Below are 20,212 nucleotides of genomic sequence, written 5' to 3'. Positions count from 1 at the left end.
AACAGAAGGTAAAATTAGTCCAGTAACACAAATATAGTCTGGTAAGCGATAAATGTCCAGGTCTCGCTAAGAAGCCACAGTTTCTCCCAGAGGATCAATCCTTCTCTCTTTAAGTTCTCCAAACAGACTGACTCATCCCCCCAGGTAAGCAAAGAAGTTAGGTGGATTGTAGGCCCCCTCCCCCACACTTAGGGCCCGGAACACTACAGCGGGTGATTACCTACAGACAATACAACGTACACACAAGCAATACAAATAATGGAGAGTGAACCAAGTGTAAAATACGAACCTACACAATATGATACACAGTACACCATATCCCACCATCACAGGGGGAATAGAGCTATACACTTCAAGTTGACATTATGGGTGTTGACCACACATGTAACAATAACGTCTGGCCACTAAATGTCAGCAATATTCGCTATTGGTTGGAATTTAGTAAGTGTTGAAAAACAAAGGTTGAATTTTATATAAACCCTGATGTATTTAACAGAAGAGCTGTGCAGTGAGAATATAACTTTGTTGGGGGATATGTAAAATACTTTTAATGCATCATTGCTTTGTCACTTCAGCTGATGTGAGGGAGCAGTTGGTGGTTGTCACGGAGACGGATCTGGGACTGATCATGCGTGCTAGCTCCTGAAAAGAAGGAAAGGGAAGGATCTGAACTGGCCCAGATCCTGGTAGCTTGCATACTGCGGCAAGTTCATTCTCCTGTGAACGGTGACACCCGGAACAGTCAACTTCTACCCCTGTTCATTGGAGAGAGTGGAGAGGCCAATCAGGGGGTTAGCAACGGAAGAAGGTGGTCATCTTGTGAGGCGTGATGTAACACCTGTAGAGGGTAAAGTACCCCGTGTTACAACCTAGGATAAGGTACCTTGTTTCCATCCACCTGTACAGAAGGCTATTTGACCGGTCCAACAAACTAGTTAGGGTACTTTCACACTTGCGTTCAGCGGAGTCCGTCACTATGGAGAATAGCGCAGTCCGTTAACGCACTGCACTATTCTCCATAGACTTCTATGGATGACGCACTGTAACGCAAGTGTTAGCGTTGCATCCGTCGGACGACGCAGCGTCGTTATTTTGACGCTGCGTCGGGCGGAAGGAACGCAGCATGTAACGTTTTTTTGAGCAGCGGAATCCTTTGGATTTCACTGCGCATGCGCTCTCTGGCTCCCTGCACCCGTAACCAGGGTACACATCGATTAACCAAGGAACCCTGGTTACGTGTGCCGGGAGCCCGACACTTCCCCGCTCGGCTCCGCCCCCTCCCGCACTCTGTATGTGTGATTGTGTGTGTGTGTATGTATATACACACACACACACACACACACACACACACACTCTGACACTCACTCACCTGTCCCCCAGCGATGCAGTCCCCACGGCACTGACGTCCTCAGCCATGGCCCCACTTGGCTCCACCCACTTCGCACTCCGCCCCCCGCACACATTGTCGGCGACCGAACGATCAGCTGATCACCCGGCGGCCGGCTACTGTGAGTGATCAGCTGATCACCCGGCGGCCAGCTACTGTGAGTGATCAGCTGATCACCCGGCGGCCGACTACTGTTAGCGATCAGCTGATCACCCGGTGGCCGACTACTGTTAGCGATCAGCTGAACGTTCACAATAGTCTGCCGACGGTAAAACTGTAAAAAAAAAAAACAAAAACGGATTGCGTTGTTTTGCAGTATCCGTTGTGCCACTCTATATGCAACACATCCGTTGCATCCGTCACACAACGCAATGCAACGGATACCGTTCAACGCAAGTGTGAAAGTAGCCTTTGGGGCACACAGGTAATTGGACTAATCTGAATGACTTTTCTTTAACAGATCTTTATCAGCAACACCTGAACTGTGTTTACACTATTGACAACTGTGAATTTGCACAGTGCGAAGATCCAAAAAGCCACATCCCATGGAGAAGCTCCTAAGGCACCCAACTATCCGGATTGGATCATATGCAGAGACCGCTAATTAACTGAAAGTGCGAACAAACAGATTCTTGTGATTGGGAATGAAATACAGTGGTTTTAATGTTATAGTTGTTATGAGAATCTGATGTTTATTTGGCCTCTCTGCGCAGCTGAGAAAGGTTACACCGAGATTGGAGGGTCAATTAGTTGGGGTAGAGTTAAGATTATGAACCAGGAGAAAGGACACATATCACGGCTTCCTTGTAGGAACTAGTACTGTGTAGGTCCGGTCACAATTAGGGGAGGAAGCGGCATTGTGGGCCCAAGGGAAGACCCCCTCTCACTGGGACCAGAGATACATGGGCATACTCCTGGTAGGGAAAGAAAAAATAAAGACATAGATTTCTTGTTGTGTAAGTGTTGCTGGGGTTATGTTTATTGTTTAGTTCAATTACTGTAGACCTAAGCTTAAGGAACCTGTCACCATTTTTTTTTGGCTGTAAGCTGTGGCCACCACCACCGGGCTCTTATATACAGCATTCTAACATGCTGTCTATAAGAGCCCAGGCCGCTGTGAGAACATAAAAACTGTTTATAATACTTACCTAACGGTTGCGCTGCGGGGGAATTGGGTCACGGAGGCGTCTCCATTCTCCGGTGCCGTCTCTTTTGGCCATCTTCGTCCTCCTTCTGAAGCCTGTGTGCATGACGCGTCTACGTCATACACACTCGCCGATCCTGCACAGACGCACTACAATACTTTGATCTGCCCTGCTCAGGACCTGAATGCCAGCGACTGTGGATGACGTCGGACGCGTCATGCACCGCGGTTTTAGAAGGAGGACGAAGATGGCCGAAAGAGGCGGCACCGGACAACGGAGACGCCTACGTGACCCAATTCCACCGCAGCGCGACCGTTAGGTAAGTATTATAAAGTGTTTTTTATGTTCTCACAGCGGCCTGGGCTCTTATATACAGCATGTTAGAATGCTGTATATAAGAGCCCGGTAGTGGTGGCTGCAGCTTACAGTCAAAAAAAGTGGTGACAGGTTCCCTTTAATTTACTTTTTTTTCCCCCTCCCCATAAAAACAGGAGTGAGTTTGTCTTCATAAATCTTGTCATTATTATACCACTGAGTTGGCGGCTCGCCTATCCTGTCAGTGACACCACTGCATTGAAATGGATTCGGGTCCCCAGTTACCTTTACACTCCGCAGACCCCTACATTATACCTCCCGCAAATCCCCACTATATACCCCCTGCAGACCCCCCCCCCTCTATATGCACTCCACAGACCCCTACATTATACCTCCCGCAAATCCCCACTATATACCCCCTGCAGACCCCCCCCTCTATATGCACTCCACAGACCCCTACATTATACCTCCCGCAAATCCCCACTATATACCCCCTGCAGACCCCCCCCCCTCTATATGCACTCCACAGACCCCTACATTATACCTCCCGCAAATCCCCACTATATACCCCCTGCAGACCCCTCTCTATATGCACTCCACAGACCCCTACATTATACCTCCCGCAAATCCCCACTATATACCCCCTGCAGACCCCCCCTCTATATGCACTCCACAGACCCCTACATTATACCTCCCGCAAATCCCCACTATATACCCCCTGCAGACCCCCCCCTCTATATGCACTCCACAGACCCCTACATTATACCTCCCGCAAATCCCCACTATATACCCCCTGCAGACCCCCCCCCCTCTATATGCACTCCACAGACCCCTACATTATACCTCCCGCAAATCCCCACTATATACCCCCTGCAGACCCCTCTCTATATGCACTCCACAGACCCCTACATTATACCTCCCGCAAATCCCCACTATATACCCCCTGCAGACCCCCCCTCTATATGCACTCCACAGACCCCTACATTATACCTCCCGCAAATCCCCACTATATACCCCCTGCAGACCCCCCCCTCTATATGCACTCCACAGACCCCTACATTATACCTCCCGCAAATCCCCACTATATACCCCCTGCAGACCCCCCCCCTCTATATGCACTCCACAGACCCCTACATTATACCTCCCGCAAATCCCCACTATATACCCCCTGCAGACCCCCCTCTATATGCACTCCACAGACCCCTACATTATACCTCCCGCAAATCCCCACTATATACCCCCTGCAGACCCCCCCTCTATATGCACTCCACAGACCCCTACTTTATACCCCTGCAGACTAATATAGACACTCCACAGACCCCCTAGATTGTACCCCCACAGACCCACACTATATACACTCCGCAGACCCCTACTTTATACCCCCACTACATACATTCTGCACACATCCACAGGCGTATACTATATACACTCCGCAAAGCCTTACATTATAGACTCTGCAGACCTCCAGTATATACACACCGCAGCCACCACTCTCCTCAGTGTATAATTCCGCCGCTCGCACTCCGTTCAATTCACAATCATAATGCGCGCTCCCCTAACGCGATCACATGACCACAGACACGTGACCGAGTGACGTAACACCTACCAGGCGCCCCTACACGCTAGCTTCCTTCGTACACATTGGTTCCGCTTTGGAGCTGTTTCCAGACGTGTAGACCCAGCGGACACTTCCTGCGGAAGAGGTGACCATGTGGCCGGTGTGAGTGCAGACTAGTGTGGGTCACAGCCGGCGACATCCACAGTTGATGTAAGTAATGTCGGAGCGGCTGCAGGGAGCGCACTGTGTGATGCACCACATGGCACTGTAGTGCGCCAGAGTACTACAAATCTCAGCACTCACCCTGGGCCTTCAGAGGCCGGGCAGCTGTAGCTTGCAGTCCCTGCTTGTGTAGCCCCGAGTAGCAAGCAGCACTCCAGGTGTTTGTCTTATCAGTTACAAGTGATTGTGAGGCAGCAGCACCTAGTAACGCAGTGAGTGGGGGATGTCATCCCCACCTTTCTGCACGGCGACCCTCGGTCCCCCACCTTTCTGCACGGCGACCCTCGGTCCCCCACCTTTCTGCGCGGCGACCCTCGGTCCCCGTCGTTGTGCGCGGCGACCCTCGGTCCCCGTCGTTGTGCGCGGCGACCCTCAACCCCACAGTGTGATGACTCTGTGAGGTTTCCCGGTGTCAGGAAACCATTGACTCCAACTGTTTTAGAAAAACTTGTACTTTACTCCTCCCTCCCTGGGTCCAGCTCTGAGTCTCCACCACTCTGCTGTCTTATTGTCTGCAGCGCTGATACCACATCCGCAGCGCTGCAGCCAGTCATTGACATTTGCGACGCTGAGTAGCTTGTGCTGACATCTCGGGCTGATTCTCTGAGCTCACTGACTGGCTGCAGCGCTGCTCTTTTTTTGTTTTCACCTATATTTTGTATTTAACAGATTAATTTCCCGAATTAAATTAATTTCTCTCTTCCTAGGACAGAACACAGTGTTCAATCTCCATTAAAGCCTCTAAAGACATCTAAACACCAATAAAGATACAAAAAAAATGGAGGAAAAAGAGCAAAAGAAACACCGGAAGAAAAACAGTGGAGCAAAAGCCAACAAGAAACGCAAGCGGAATCAAGAAGAGGGTGGAGCTGCTGGCACCGAGGAAGATGCCAGGAAGAGAAATCCCAAGGCGTTTACCGTGAAGTCTGCTGTGCGCATGGCCCGGACCTTCCACAGGTAAGGAGAAAAAGGCAGGAAAGGCCACAGTCAGGCTCCATCCTGTGACTGCTATGGTCCTGTGTTAGGGTGTGTAATGGAGGAGATGGGGGTCAATCTAGAAGTCTGGCCTCGTGTACTAGGACCCTGCTGCATAAGTGTGGCTGTTGCCATGATTTACTGGGTAGCAGGGTTCCCAGGGGAAGGTCATCGGCTCAGCAGTGGCTGTAGGCATACGGCCTATTAAGTCCTCACAATGGGTTTTTGGGGAGTTTCTGACACCGCGTCTCACATTTCTAGCGGAGTGGATGGGATTTACAGACGTGTCATGCAGACGGTGCTGTTTATTCGTTTGTGTTTATTTTAATATATGTAAACTGACCCGTGGTGTTTGCAATCCACAAGATGTCAATTTCTATAGTGGCAATGTGCATTTTTATTGCTTTTCTGTTGTAAAAGTAAAAGAAAAACTCATGTAATGCACATGTGACTGTCAAAGGTTTACCAAGCCAATTACCAGGAAGTATAAAAAACAAAGCCGCTTTAGGTAAAACATGACGTACCGAAAAGAGACAACGACCACAGCAGAGAAACACAATGAAAGTGGACTGAACAAATAATTTAACTAAGGCTATGTGCGCACTGGGAAATGGAATTTTCTTGAGAAAATTCCGCATGCTCTCAAAGATTACCGCACCCGCGGTAAAAAAACCGCGGCAAACTGCACCCGAAAACCGCATGCGGTTTGCTGCGGTTTCACCGCGGTATTGATCGCGGTATTGCCGCGGTTTTGCCGCGTGCGGGTTGGGATGTGCTTTATTGTATTCAATGCAATAAAGCACATTGAAAAAAAAAAAAAATAAAGTCATTTAATTCTGAGATAGTAGATAGATAGACAGAAGAATAGATAGAGGGATAGATAGGGAGATAGAGGACAGATCGCTGCATTTCCCACGGTCGGCAGTGAGTTCACATTACCGGCCGTGGGAAATGACCGATAATTACCTCTGCTGTCTGCTACATTCATTCAGTGCTGTGTCTGTGACAGTCGCGGCTGGATGTAAACAGCGCAGGACCTGTGGATTATGCTGGAGCTGTGGATTACGCCAGAGCTTTGGTGCGGGAGGGGTTAATAAAAGAGTTAACGAGGCTTGTTTGTTTTATTTAAAATAAAGGATTTTTCGGTGTGTTTTATTCACTTTACTTACGGGTTGATCATGTCAGCTGTTTCATAGACGCTGCCATGATCAAGCCTGGAGTTAATGGCGGTGATCCACCACCATTAACCCCTTGTATTACCCTGCTGCCACTGCTACACGGCAGCAGGAAGAGCCGAGGACACGCCGGTGCTGCCGCATAATGCATGCGACAGTCCCGGGGCAGCTGCGGCTGATATTCTCAGCTGCGGGAGGGGGAGTGAGGCGGGGGACATTAACCCTGCCCCTCGCCCTCCCCAGCCTGAGAATACCGGGCCGCCGCTGTGTGCTTACCTCGGCTGGACAGTAAATATACAGCGGAGCCCACGTTCTTTGTTTTCTATATTTCCGTTTTCTTTCTATGTGTGTTCTATGTGTCTGTGTCTATGTGTTCTAAGTCTGTGATGTCTGTGTGTGTCTGTGATCTGTGTGTGTTTATTCTCTGCACGGCTTCCTCTTCCTGTAATGACATCACTTCCCTGCAAACCGCAGACAAGCGATGTACATTACCGGAGGTAAACCGCGAAATACCGCAGGGAATAACGCAGGAAAACGCAGTGAACCGCACAGAATTTGCTGCCTGCGTTATTCCCTGCGGGATTTCCCGATTACATTGGAGTCAATGGAGTGAAATCCCGCAGCGACGTGCGGAAAAGAAGTGACATGCAATTGTTTTTGCTGCGGGAATCCCGCAGTAAAACATGCAGCTGTCAAATTCCGCCTAGTGCGCACAGGATTTGTTTTGCCCATAGGTTTTGCTGGTGATTCACTGCAGAGATGTTATGAACATTTTCTGCAGCAAAACCGCAAAAAATCCGCGGCAAAATCCGGTAAGTGCGCACATAGCCTAAAAGGAGCTGAAAATTGGCAACATCAAAGTCACCAAATACTCATTGTAATCATGTAGCCTATGGGGTAAAATTGGCTCTGTGTTCCTATAGCCGCCATATTGTTATCACGGGTTGGTATAATGGCAGGTAATGGTGCTATCCACTTTTTCTTTGTCGCTCCATTGGGAGACCCAGACAATTGGGTGTATAGCTTCTGCCTCCGGAGGCCACACAAAGTATTACACTTTAAAAAGTGTAACCCCTCCCCTCTGCCTATACACCCTCACGTGCATCACGGGCTCCTCAGTTTTTATGCTTTGTGTGGAAGGAGGCACACATCCACTCATGCATTCTCATTTTAGTTATATCGGTTGGAAGAAAAGTGGGCCCCCACGGGGCCCCCGGCATGTTCCCTTCTCACCCCACTACGTCGGCGGTGCTGTTAAGGTTGAGGTACCCATTGCGGGTACAAAGGCCGGAGCCTCATGCCGTCTCCTTCACCATCCCTTAGCGGCTCTGGGAGAAGTGGGATCCTGAGCGGTCATCCATTCACTGGGACCGTGCTCGCTCCGCAGCCCCTGTGGGAATCTGTCGGACAGGAGTCTATTTATCCTCAGGGACCGGGCCCTGCATCACTAAGGTACTCTGTGTCCCCATGGGGGCTGTGCATGGAGCACCTTCATCCCGGACGCTGCAGCAGCTGCTTATTTGTGAAGGCCGGCGGACTTCCGCGCCGACCGCGCCTGCTTGTCGGCCGCGGTCTTAAATTTAGTCCCCGGCTTCAATTGCGGCCTAGTAGCAAAACTCCCGCCCCCGGGCCTGTCTGTCAGGAGTAAGGGCGGGACTGCCGACCTGACGTCGGATGTGAGGGCCGGAGCATCCTGTATGTTTCCTCCCCCCTCACTGATCACTGTGGGGACTCCAAATTCCCGCACTTTTCTAGCGCCGCCCACGGCCCCACTCCTCTCCAGAGAGCTCCGGCAGCCATTTTTTTGGCATTCTGCCGGTGGAGGATTTCCAGGAAAGAGCTCTGCAACGCTGGGAGACCTAAGGCAGGGAATCTGGTGGACACACGCTCCGCTTTTTAGCGGTCGGTAAGCCACACCGGTCACCCGGTGCTGGTCCCCTTAGGGTGCCGGAATAGATACTATATATTTATATATTTCTGTTCGGTCGGGCTGTATACCCTTTCCCATATACCCTCAGTGATCACTCTCCTAGGAGACAACAGCATGTCGTCCACAAGGAGCAAGGGTGCCAAGGCACAGGGTTATTTTGCGACCTGTACCTCTTGTGCGGCTATGTTACCTGCGGGTTCCACCTACCCTCACTGTGAGCACTGCTCGACCCCTGTTGCACTTGCTCAGCCGGAGCCTCGGTCACTAGTGGGCCCCTCGGCTCAGGTAGACCCCCCTGCTCCCCCTGTCCAGGCGGCAGGGACAGAGTTTGCCGTTTTTGCTGAAAAACTCTGAGTCACTCTCACAATCCATGGCTCAGTCTATGGACAAATGGTCTGCCAAGCTGCTTGAAGCTTTGCAGTCCAGACCGGTCCTTACACAGGCCCCGGGCCCTGTTGGATCGTCGCCTCCAGGCCCCTCTCTGTCCGCGCCGCAGCGCGTTCCCAGGGGGGGCCCTAGGTCTCACGTGGAGGACTCCTGCCCGGACCACAGTCCCAGACCGGCTAAGCGGGCCCGCTGGGAATCTTCCCCGACTTCTTCACGTTGCTTGGGTTCCCAGCTTGAGGACTCTCTGGAGGACGAGGCGGACGTCGCAGCTCAGGGCTCTGACCCTGACGTTGCTCTCAATCTTGATACACCTGAAGGGGACGCCATAGTAAATGACCTTATCTCGTCCATCAACCAGGTGTTAGATATATCTCCCCCGCCGCCACCTGTAGAGGAGTCGACTTCTCAGCAGGAGAAACACCAGTTTCGGTTCCCTAAACGTACACGGAGTGCGTTTTTCGATCACTCTAACTTCAGAGATGCTGTCCAGAAGCCCAGAGCGGTTCCGGACAAGCGCTTTACTAAGCGCCTTACTGACACACGTTACCCCTTCCCCTCTGACGTAGTTAAGGGTTGGGCTCAATGTCCCAAGGTGGATCCTCCAGTCTCTAGATTGGCGGCTAGATCTGTGGTATCGGTTGCAGATGGCTCATCGCTAAAGGATGCCACTGACAGGCAGATAGAGCTCCTGGTGAAATCCATCTATGAAGCCACGGGCGCGTCTTTTTATCCGGCTTTTGCAGCCGTGTGGGCACTCCAAGCTATCTCAGCTTGTCTGGCTGAGATTAATGTGGTCACACGTAATTCTGCTCCGCAGGTTGCGTCTTTGACTTCTCAGGCGTCAGCTTTTTCTTCCTACGCCATGAACGCAGTTCTAGACTCTGCTAGCCGTACAGCAGTGGCATCCGCTAATTCTGTGGCAGTCCGCAGGGCCATGTGGCTGCGCGAATGGAAGGCAGACTCGGCTTCCAAGAGGTTCTTAACCGGTTTACCGTGTTCTGGCGACCGATTGTTTGGCGAACGATTGGATGAGATTATTAAGGAATCCAAGGGAAAGGACTCCTCATTACCCCAGTCCAAACCGAAGAGACCTCAGCAACGGAAAATACAATCGAGGTTTCGGTCCTTTCGTCCCTCCGCCAAGCCCCAATCCTCTTCGTCCAGCAGGCCGGAGAAAGGCCAGAGGAACTCCTATGCATGGCGGGCTAAGCCACGCCTCCAAAAACCCGCCGGAGGCAATGCCTCCAAGGCGGCCTCTTCATGACTCTCGGCATCCCCGAACCGCATCCTCGGTCGGTGGCAGGCTCTCCCGCTTTTTCGACGCCTGATGGCCACATGTTCAAGACCAATGGGTGAGAGACATTCTGTCTCACGGTTACAGGATAGAGTTCAGCTCTCGTCCCCCGACTCGTTTCTTCAGAACCTCTCCGCCCCCCGAGCGGGCCGATGCACTTTTTCAGGCGGTGGACGCTCTGAAGACAGAAGGAGTTGTGATCCCTGTTCCCCCCCCAGGAACATGGTCGCGGCTTTTACTCCAACTTGTTCGTGGTGCCAAAGAAGGACGGCTCGTTCCGTCCCGTTCTGGACCTCAAACTACTCAACAGACATGTGAGCACCAGACGATTTCGGATGGAATCTCTCCGCTCGGTCATCGCATCGATGTCACAAGGAGACTTCCTAGCATCGATCGACATCAAGGATGCTTATCTCCATGTGCCGATCGCACCCGAACATCAACGCTTTTTGCGTTTCGCCATCGGGGACGAACACCTTCAGTTCGTGGCATTGCCTTTCGGCCTGGCGACAGCCCCACGGGTGTTCACCAAGGTCATGGCATCTGTTGTGGCGGTCCTACACTCTCAGGGCCACTCGGTGATTCCCTACTTAGACGATCTTCTGGTCAGGGCACCCTCTCAGATGGCGTGTCAAAACAGCCTTTCCGTCGCTCTGGCGACTCTCCAGCAGTTCGGGTGGATCATCAACTTCCCAAAATCCAAGTTGACACCGACCCAATCACTGACGTACCTTGGGATGGAGTTTCATACTCAGTCAGCGGTAGTCATGCTACCGCTGGACAAACAGCTTTCGCTGCAGGCAGGGGTGCAATCTCTTCTTCGGGGTCAGTCACACCCCTTGAGGCGCCTCATGCACTTCCTGGGGAAGATGGGGGCAGCGATGGAGGCAGTGCCCTTCGCGCAATTCCATCTGCGGCCACTCCAGTGGGACATTCTCCGCAAATGGGACAGGAGGTCGACTTCCCTCGACAGGAACGTCTCTCTTTCCCTTGCAACCAAGACGTCACTTCAGTGGTGGCTCCTTCCCAACTCTCTGTCGCAGGGAAAATCCTTCCTACCCCCAACCTGGGCTGTGGTCACTACGGACGCGAGCCTGTCGGGGGGGGGGGCGGTTTTTCTCCACCACAGGGCTCAGGGAACCTGGACTCCGATAGAGTCTTCCCTTCAGATCAATATTCTGGAGATAAGGGCAGTGTATCTAGCCCTATTGGCTTTCCATCGGTGGCTGGAGGGCAGGCAGATCCGTATCCAGTCGGACAACGCCACTGCCGTCGCATACATCAACCACCAAGGCGGCACTCGAAGTCGTCAAGCCTTCCAGGAAGTCCGACGGATTCTGCAGTGGGTGGAAGCCACAGCTTCCACCACCTCCGCAGTTCACATCCCGGGCGTAGAAAACTGGGAAGCAGATTTTCTCAGTCGTCAGGGCATGGACGCGGGGGAATGGTCTCTTCACCCAGACGTGTTTCGAGAGATCTGTCGCCGCTGGGGAACGCAGGACGTCGATCTCATGGCGTCACGGCACAACAACAAAGTCCCGGCATTCATGGCCCGGTCTCAAGATCACAGAGCTCTGGCGGCGGACGCATTAGTTCAGGATTGGTCGCAGTTTCGACTGCCTTCTGTATTTCCTCCTCTGGCGATGCTGCCCAGAGTGCTGCGCAAACTCAGGTCCGACTGTCGTCGCGCCATTCTCGTCGCTCCAGATTGGCCGAGGCGGTCGTGGTACCCGGATCTGTGGCATCTCACGGTGGGTCAACCGTGGGCGCTCCCAGACCGCCCAGACTTGCTGTCACAAGGGCCCTTTTTCCATCTGAATTCTGTGGCCCTCAACCTGACTGTGTGGCCATTGAGTCCTGGCTCCTAGCGTCCTCAGGGTTATCTCAAGATGTCATTGCCACCATGAGACAGGCCAGGAAACCAACGTCCGCCAAGATCTATCACAGGTCTTGGAGGATCTTCTTATCCTGGTGCTCTGATAAGGGTTTTACTCCCTGGCCTTTTGCCTTACCCACTTTTCTTTCATTCCTTCAATCCAGAATGGACAAGGGGTTGTCTCTCGGCTCTCTCAAGGGACAAGTATCGGCGCTATCCGTATTTTTTCAAAAGCGTCTAGCCAGGCTTCCGCAGGTCCGCACGTTCCTGCAGGGAGTTTGCCACATAGTCCCACCTTACAAGCGTCCGCTGGAACCCTGGGACCTTAACAGGGTGCTAACTGCTCTTCAGAAACCACCTTTCGAGCCGCTGCGGGATGTCTCTTTATCACGTCTTTCGCAGAAGGTGGCATTTCTAGTGGCAGTTACATCGCTCCGTAGAGTGTCGGAGCTGGCAGCGCTGTCATGCAAAGGTCCCTTCCTGGTTTTTCACCAGGATAAGGTGGTTCTGCGTCCTGTTCCGGAATTTCTCCCTAAGGTGATATCTCCTTTTCATCTCAATCAGGATATCTCCTTACCTTCATTTTGCCCTAATCCAATTCACCAATGTGAAAAGGATTTGCACTCATTAGATCTGGTGAGAGCACTCCGGCTCTACGTGTCTTGCACGGCGCCCCTGCGCCGTTCAGATGCGCTCTTTGTCCTTGTCGCTGACCAGCATAAGGGTTCGCAGGCTTCCAAGTCAACCTTGGCTCGGTGGATCAAGGAACCGATTCTTGAAGCCTACCGTTCTTCTGGGCTTCCGCTTCCTTTGGGGCTGAAAGCCCATTCTACCAGAGCCGTGGGTGCGTCCTGGGCATTGCGGCACCGGGCTACGGCTCAGTAGGTGTGTCAGGCAGCTACGTGGTCTAGTCTGCACACTTTCACGAAACACTATCAGGTGCATACCTATGCTTCGGCAGACGCCAGTCTAGGTAGGCGAGTCCTTCAGGCGGCGGTTGCCCACCTGTAAGAGGGGGTTGTTTTCGGCTCTTTTTATCGAGGTATTCTTTTACTCACCCAGGGACTGCTTTTGGACGTCCCAATTGTCTGGGTCTCCCAATGGAGCGACAAAGAAGAAGGGAATTTTGTTTACTTACCGTAAATTCCTTTTCTTCTAGCTCCTATTGGGAGACCCAGCACCCGCCCCTGTTCCCTTCGGGCTGTTTGTTCTTTTGTGTACACATGTTGTTCATGTTGAATTGTTCTTTTGGTTCATGGTTTCAGTTCTCCGAACATCCTTCGGATTGAATTTACCTTAGACCAATTTATAAGTTTCCTCCTTCCTGCTTTTGCACCAAAACTGAGGAGCCCGTGATGCACGGGAGGGTGTATAGGCAGAGGGGAGGGGTTACACTTTTTAAAGTGTAATACTTTGTGTGGCCTCCGGAGGCAGAAGCTATACACCCAATTGTCTGGGTCTCCCAATAGGAGCTAGAAGAAAAGGAATTTACGGTAAGTAAACAAAATTCCCTTCTCTTTTAAACCCTACACCCTCTCCTCCTGGACCTCCATCGTTTTCCTGTGTTACTACCCGTGTATCCTCCAGGAGATTCCTCTTCAGGCCGGGGACATCATGTGGCAGCCTCAGCCAATTAGGGGCCTCTGATTTGTATTTGAAGACCCCTATGGACCCATTTTATGAATTCAGTCTACAGCTGGTTTCAGTTGTATAGCGTCGGAGGGTGTAGATCTCATATGTATCGGTTTAACATTGCTATAACTTTGACAGTCACATTATTTTGTCACCACAGGACACAGGATCTTAAAACAAAAAAGCATCACATACCAGTGGTGGACCGCACTCCCTTAGAGCCGCCTCCTGTTGTGGTGGTAGTTGTTGGACCTCCAAAAGTTGGAAAGAGCACTCTGATTCGTTGCTTGATTAAAAACTTTACCAAGCAGAAACTGACGGAGATCCGAGGACCGGTGACCATCGTCTCTGGTAAGAGTTGTACTGTAAGGGCTAAGCCACACGGCGAGAAAATCGGTGCGAGTGGAGTGCGATAAAACATCGCATTCCCCTCGGACCAATTCTAGCCTGTGTGTCAGCACACATGGGCGATTATTTTCTCAGCCCTAATCGGACTGAGAAAACAATCGCAGCATGCTGCGATTGTAATCCGAGACTCTTTCTCTCGCACCCATTCAAGTGAATGGGGCGAGAGAAAAATCGCACAGCACTCGCGGTACACCGGTGTACTGCCAGTGCAATGCGAGAATGGCTATAGCTGACTACGCAGGAGAGAGGGAGAGAAATCCCTCCCTCCCCTCCTGAGTGCCGGCCCGCCCCCCGCAGCTGAGGTCTGCTCGCACGAACGGACCTCAGTTGCAAGGACACAAGCATGACACTCGGCTCTGCTGTACTGCCAGCACGAGCCGAGTCTCATGCAAGGGGATCGCAGTAGTGCCCGTGTGGCCCCAGCCTAATAATGGTTATGCAGGAGTTAGCATTTAGGAAATGGAAGGTAAAATGCTATTGACAAGTAGTTTCCATTACCTTCAGGAAGAAAAGTTTATTGGCCACGTAAGTAATCGTGTGATTTCTAATCTGCCTGACGCATTTTATTATTTACTTATATTTTATATCATCACCTACAGACGGTTTTCCTTAAAAAAATAATAAAAAAAAAATGTCATTCTACATAAGACTACGAGGAACTTTATAATGCTTTGCACTGTAATTTTGTAGGTTGGAGTGAACTTTTCCTCCTTTGGTGCTCGGCCTTTGCACCGGGCTGCGCTCTAGTTGCCCTTGTAGGCTTTATGTGAAATGTATGACATGGATTTTTTTTTTTAAACTTAGGAAAGAAACGCCGTCTTACCATTATCGAATGTGGTAGTGATATCAATTCAATGATTGATTTGGCTAAAGTTGCTGACTTGGTAAGTGATTTTTAGAGGTATTTTTGTAGGGGATTTGGATGAGAAATTCAGACTAATGGAGGACTGTTGCTCGGAGGACTGTTGCTCGGAGGACTGTTGCTCGGAGGACTGTTGCTCGGAGGACTGTTGCTCGGAGGACTGTTGCTCGGAGGACTGTTGCTCGGAGGACTGTTGCTCGGAGGACTGTTGCCCAATTTCCTTTCTCTACAATAACCTGTGGTGTAGATAATGAGGGCCTCCGCGGGGGCATACGTGATCATACTGAGGATGAATGTTATTCTAGGGATTGGAGGGGTCCCAGGCATCATACGTTTATCATCTATCCTGTAAATTAGAGATTAAAGTGAACCTGTCCGGTGTAATATGTCCCCAGAACCACGAGCAGCTCTGGGTACATATTGATAATCCCTGCCTAACTGTCCCTGTATACACTAGCACAGATAAAGAGATCTGTAGAAAAAGAATTTCTAAAGATCGTTTGAGATGCTAATGAGCGCAGGGACTAGTCGCAAGGGCATTAGTTCCCTGCGCTCTTTCTGCCCTCTTAGCATGTTAGTACTCCCACCTGAGCGTGCTAACATGCTATTCAGTATCCAGTGCCCAGCGTCATCATTGACAATGACGCACGTACCTGTGTCCATTGCACGGCCTCAGAACATTGGACTTAGGGTTGGTGCGAATGATCAGAAGTCCACGCACTTCCGGTCGTGCGCGCTACACCAGTTTGAAGCCAGGACGTGTACACACGGCTTCATAGTGCGCATGACTGGAAGTCTGGGACCTCTGATCATCCATACTGAGACAAAAACCAGTGTCTGCCGCTGTGACACCAGAAAGGTGAGGGACCATGCCTCTGATGCTGCGCATTCATTAGCATGTTAGCACACACACCTGCGAGCGCTTACATGCCATGTGGGCTGACTAGCCAAGGGAAATACCGCCCTTGTGACTAGTCGCTGGCTTTAGTAGCATATCTTAAAGGATCTTTAGAAATACATTTTCTAAAGATGTCTTTATATATGTTATTAGATGCTGGGACGGTTAGGCAGGGATTAGCAATCTGCACCCAGAGCTGCTCGTGGTGCTGGGTGGTTCATACAGGACCTGACAGGTTCTCTTTAATGTGTTTAGTTGGGGAAACTCGTAGTACAATGAAAACGTACCTTTACCCCTGAGCAATTCCCTCTATTGAATGGGAATACATTAAATATCATTTCCAAAATGAAAATAATGTACTTTATAAAAGTACTTTGTGTTGTAGACCTTGTTCCTGCTCAGCACTAGACGTGTATTCTTTTCCAATTTTATGTTACCAAGAAAGAAAAGTATTTGTCACCAATAGGATAAATATCCGTGGCTTACAATTATTTTAGGCAGCTGTCTGGTGAGTAAATTTTGTTACCAACAGGCTCACAATGGGTTAAAGAAATGAAAGTATTAAAACTACACTCACTGTCACTGAACCCTGTCCCCCTCCCCCTCATGTCCAATCAGACCCAGCCCTGTTATATCTGTGTTAATGTACTGTCACAGCAGTGATGTCCTGACACAGTGACGTGATTGGCTGTCACAGTCATGTGTCTCCTGGTTGGGACATCATCGCTGCAGCAAGAAGCTGAGACCAGCAGCAGATCAAGGAATTGCTGAGCTGTCTGTAAAGGACAATCGTTTTAGGTCCAGACCACCCCTTTAACACTAGAACTACTGAGGTAGTCATTTTGACTACTTTGCACCATGTATTTCTATATAGGTGTCACGAGTCCAGTAGTTCTAGTGTTAAAGGGAATCTGTCACCAGGTTTTTGCCACCTAATCTGAGAGCAGCACAATGTAGGTGCAGAGACCCTGAATCCAGCGATGTCACTTGCTGAGCTGCTTAGTGTAATTTTGATAATCTACTGCTAATTAATCAGTGATTTTATCATTAGAGGACTACTTGGCCTGCTGTCAGGTAGTCCAGCATATTCATGGGCTCTGTATAACTGCTAGATCTGCAACAAAGAAAACAGTGATTTTATCAAAATTATAGTAAACAGCTCAGTAAGTGACACATCGCTGGAATCAGGGTCTTTGTCTCTACATTATGCTGCTCTCCGATGGGGGAGCAAAAACCATGTGACAGGTTCCCTTTAGGAAACTTACAAGTAAGGATAATCCATAGCTCTACTGCTATGTCTTAGTGAATTTCCAAATATTGATACGGCATCATCTTCTCTATGAACTCCACATTGTCGTTCCTCTGTTATTCCTTAAGGAAATGTATTTAGAAGGTGATAACTGCGGTACTATTCCTCTAATAAGTGAAGATCAGTCCTGCAGTGTAATTTCTGCTCACAGTGCTGGTGGATATTACTAGTTATTACCAATAGGTCAGTCATGTTCTCATCTTTGTCTGCATCAACCACTTCTCTTCTCACAGGTTCTGATGCTCATAGACGCTAGCTTTGGTTTTGAAATGGAGACCTTTGAGTTCCTGAATATCTGCCAGGTCCATGGCTTTCCAAAAATAATGGGGGTCTTGACCCATCTAGACTCATTCAAGAATAATAAGCAGCTGCGCAAGGTGAAGAAGAGGCTGAAGCATCGGTTCTGGACAGAAGTCTATCAGGTGCCCCATCCAGGCTATCGTAGTTGTAATTGGCAACACTCAGAACCAATGAATAAGTACACACAGCATTTCAGACCATCACACTAGGTGTGAGGCCAAGTGCAGACTGCGTTTTATGTTTTGTTTTTTTTGGGGTTTTTTTTTTTAACCCCTTCACAACCGGCCAATTTTTTTGCTTTCCGTTTTTTTTGGGGTTTTTTTCCGCCATTCTTCTTCCGAGACACGTAACTTTTTTATTTCTCTGTCAATATGGTCATGTGAGGGCTTTTTTTTTTTTTTATTTTTGCGGAACGAGCTGTACTTTTAAATGAAACCATAGGTTTTCCCATATAGTGTACTGGAAAACGGCAAAAAATTCCAAATGTGGAAAAATTGCAAAAAAAAGTGCGATAGCACTATTGCTTTTGAGATTTTATTCACGGTGTTCACTATATGGTAAAACTGACGTGGGTGTGATGCCTCAGGTCGGTATGAGTTTGTAGACACCAAACATGTTTCATTTTATCTAAGGGGTTAAAAAAAAATCAGAAGTTTGTCCAGAAAAAGTGGCGCACGTTTTATGCCATATTCCATGTCCCGTAGCGGTCTCATTTTTTGGGATCTATGGCTCAGTGACGGCTTACTCTTTGTATCTCAAGCTGACGTTTTTGCACAGATTCTACGTTTTGATCGCCTGTTATTGCATTTAGTGCAAAATTTGTGGTGACCAAAAAACGTAATTTCTCTGACGCCGCATTGGGGGACACAGGACCATGGGTGTTATACTGCCTATCCATAGGAGGACACTAAGTAGATGCAAAAGCATAGCTCCTCCTCTGCAGTATACACCCCCTAGCCGGGCCAGGCAACCTAAGTTTTAGCTTAGTGTCTGTAGGAGGCACTTCCTTTCAAGGTTTGTTATTTTTTGAGGGCAACGGTTTCCTTTTTGGGACCGATCTCCCACTACCATCAACTGGCGGGAACGTGGAGTGTCGCCTCCACGTACCCCCTCCTGCGACGCTGGATCCTGGGCTGGACGACGGGTTCCACAGACACCGATTTTCCAAAGCCCAGGGTAGAGGCCTGTGCCCCTATAGCCCAATTCCTCAGCCCCTCTTTGCAGGCTCTTAGTTGAATATGGCATCGGTGTGACCGGACACAGCAAGCTGACTCTGCTATTTTCACTGCCTGGACTGAAGCCGTGTTTAAGGTGAGATACTCCCTGACTGGTTTCCCAGACAAAGGGAGAAAAGACGGTGCAGGGAAGGCTCCCAGGACATTTACAGTATTTATTATGAGAAAGTCCCTTGCTGATTGCAAGGAGGAGAGCCCCAAGGATCCTGAACACACAGTGTTAACTTTTCTCTAGCTTGCTGGCTGGAGGAGGGGGAAGTCACTCGCTGTTTGCAGAAAGTCCTGCACAGATAATTTACTGGTAGCAGGGTGAGGGCACAGAGCTCAGGAACTCACGCTGTTTATTTGCTCTGTTTAATTTGCTCTAGCAGAAAAGCCGGCTGATAACCACCAGTGACAAGCTGTGTGCTGACTGGAGGGAGAGGGAGGAAAACTATTAGAAGCTCCCTTCCCGCCGTTTTTTACTACCCACAGCAGGAGGGGGGCACACTGACTTCTTCTTCGCGCTCTTTTAGCGCTAAGCCCCGCCCCCCGTGGCCGCGATAAGCCCCCCCCCTCCCCCAGGAAAGCGTGCGAAGATCTCCATAGAGCTTACTCCTTCCTGAGGACAGGGCCATCGGCTGATTCTGGTGAGGTGTTTGCTTCACTTGTAGCTCTGCTGACCATTGCTCCCCCTCCTGGCATACTCCTATTAGGAACATGCAGAATTCTAAGGGCATTGAGCGTGCTAAGGCCCACATAGTCTATTATTCAGCCTGCACTGCCTGCCACGCTGAGCTACCACGTAAACACACCTCTTCTCTCTGTGAGTCCTGTGCACCTATAGCCCCCCCGAGACCCCCCCTGCCACCACCGCCACAACCGTCAGCCCAGAGCCTAGGGCTCCCAGCCCACCGGAATGGGCACAGTTTCTGTCCCAATCCATGGAAAAACTGTCACAGAACCTGGTGCTGGCTATGCAATGTCGTCCTCCACACCCTTCTGGGTCCCTGGACGGAACGCAGCCTGAGGATACCCCTATGGAGGATCCTTCTGAGGTAATCCGGGCACATGCTTCACCGGTTGCAGGGATCAGGAAAAGAGCACACGGCCGGGTGTCTCCAGCGGGCTCGCCCTTGGGAGCACACAGGGCAGGCTCTCCCACACGCTCCACGGCTTCTGAAGAGCTGGAGATGGGAGAATGCTGTTTATACCAAGAGGATTCCTTGGTTTCAGCCTCCCCAGATGATCAAACTGCAATAGACTCCCTTATAGCAGCAATCAACCAAACTCTGTGGAGGCATGTGGAGGATCCCCCATCAACT

At 50.3% G+C, this 20,212-nt stretch overlaps 1 protein-coding gene across 3 annotated transcripts in view; it reads left to right on the top strand.

Annotated features, from left to right (window-relative positions):
• The first annotated feature begins 680 nt into the window (after window positions 1-680).
• Window positions 681-20,212, top strand: part of BMS1 (BMS1 ribosome biogenesis factor) — an 81,638-nt gene continuing 62,106 nt past the window's right edge. The window contains exons 1-6 of one of the 3 annotated variants that reach the window (XM_075349042.1): window positions 681-879; window positions 1,848-2,001; window positions 5,340-5,584; window positions 14,057-14,247; window positions 15,109-15,188; window positions 17,607-17,795. In XM_075349042.1, the coding sequence (XP_075205157.1) occupies window positions 5,406-5,584; window positions 14,057-14,247; window positions 15,109-15,188; window positions 17,607-17,795 (639 nt within the window). In that variant the 5' untranslated portion in view covers window positions 681-879; window positions 1,848-2,001; window positions 5,340-5,405. Of the gene's footprint in view, window positions 880-1,847; window positions 2,002-4,501; window positions 4,616-5,334; window positions 5,585-14,056; window positions 14,248-15,108; window positions 15,189-17,606; window positions 17,796-20,212 lie in introns of those variants that run through there. The other 2 variants (XM_075349041.1, XM_075349040.1) reach the window with 2 other exon arrangements.

Source organism: Anomaloglossus baeobatrachus, chromosome 5, assembly GCF_048569485.1.
Source record: "Anomaloglossus baeobatrachus isolate aAnoBae1 chromosome 5, aAnoBae1.hap1, whole genome shotgun sequence".
NCBI classification, from domain to species: domain Eukaryota; kingdom Metazoa; phylum Chordata; class Amphibia; order Anura; family Aromobatidae; genus Anomaloglossus; species Anomaloglossus baeobatrachus.
This window is presented reverse-complemented; position numbering and strand designations above follow the sequence as displayed.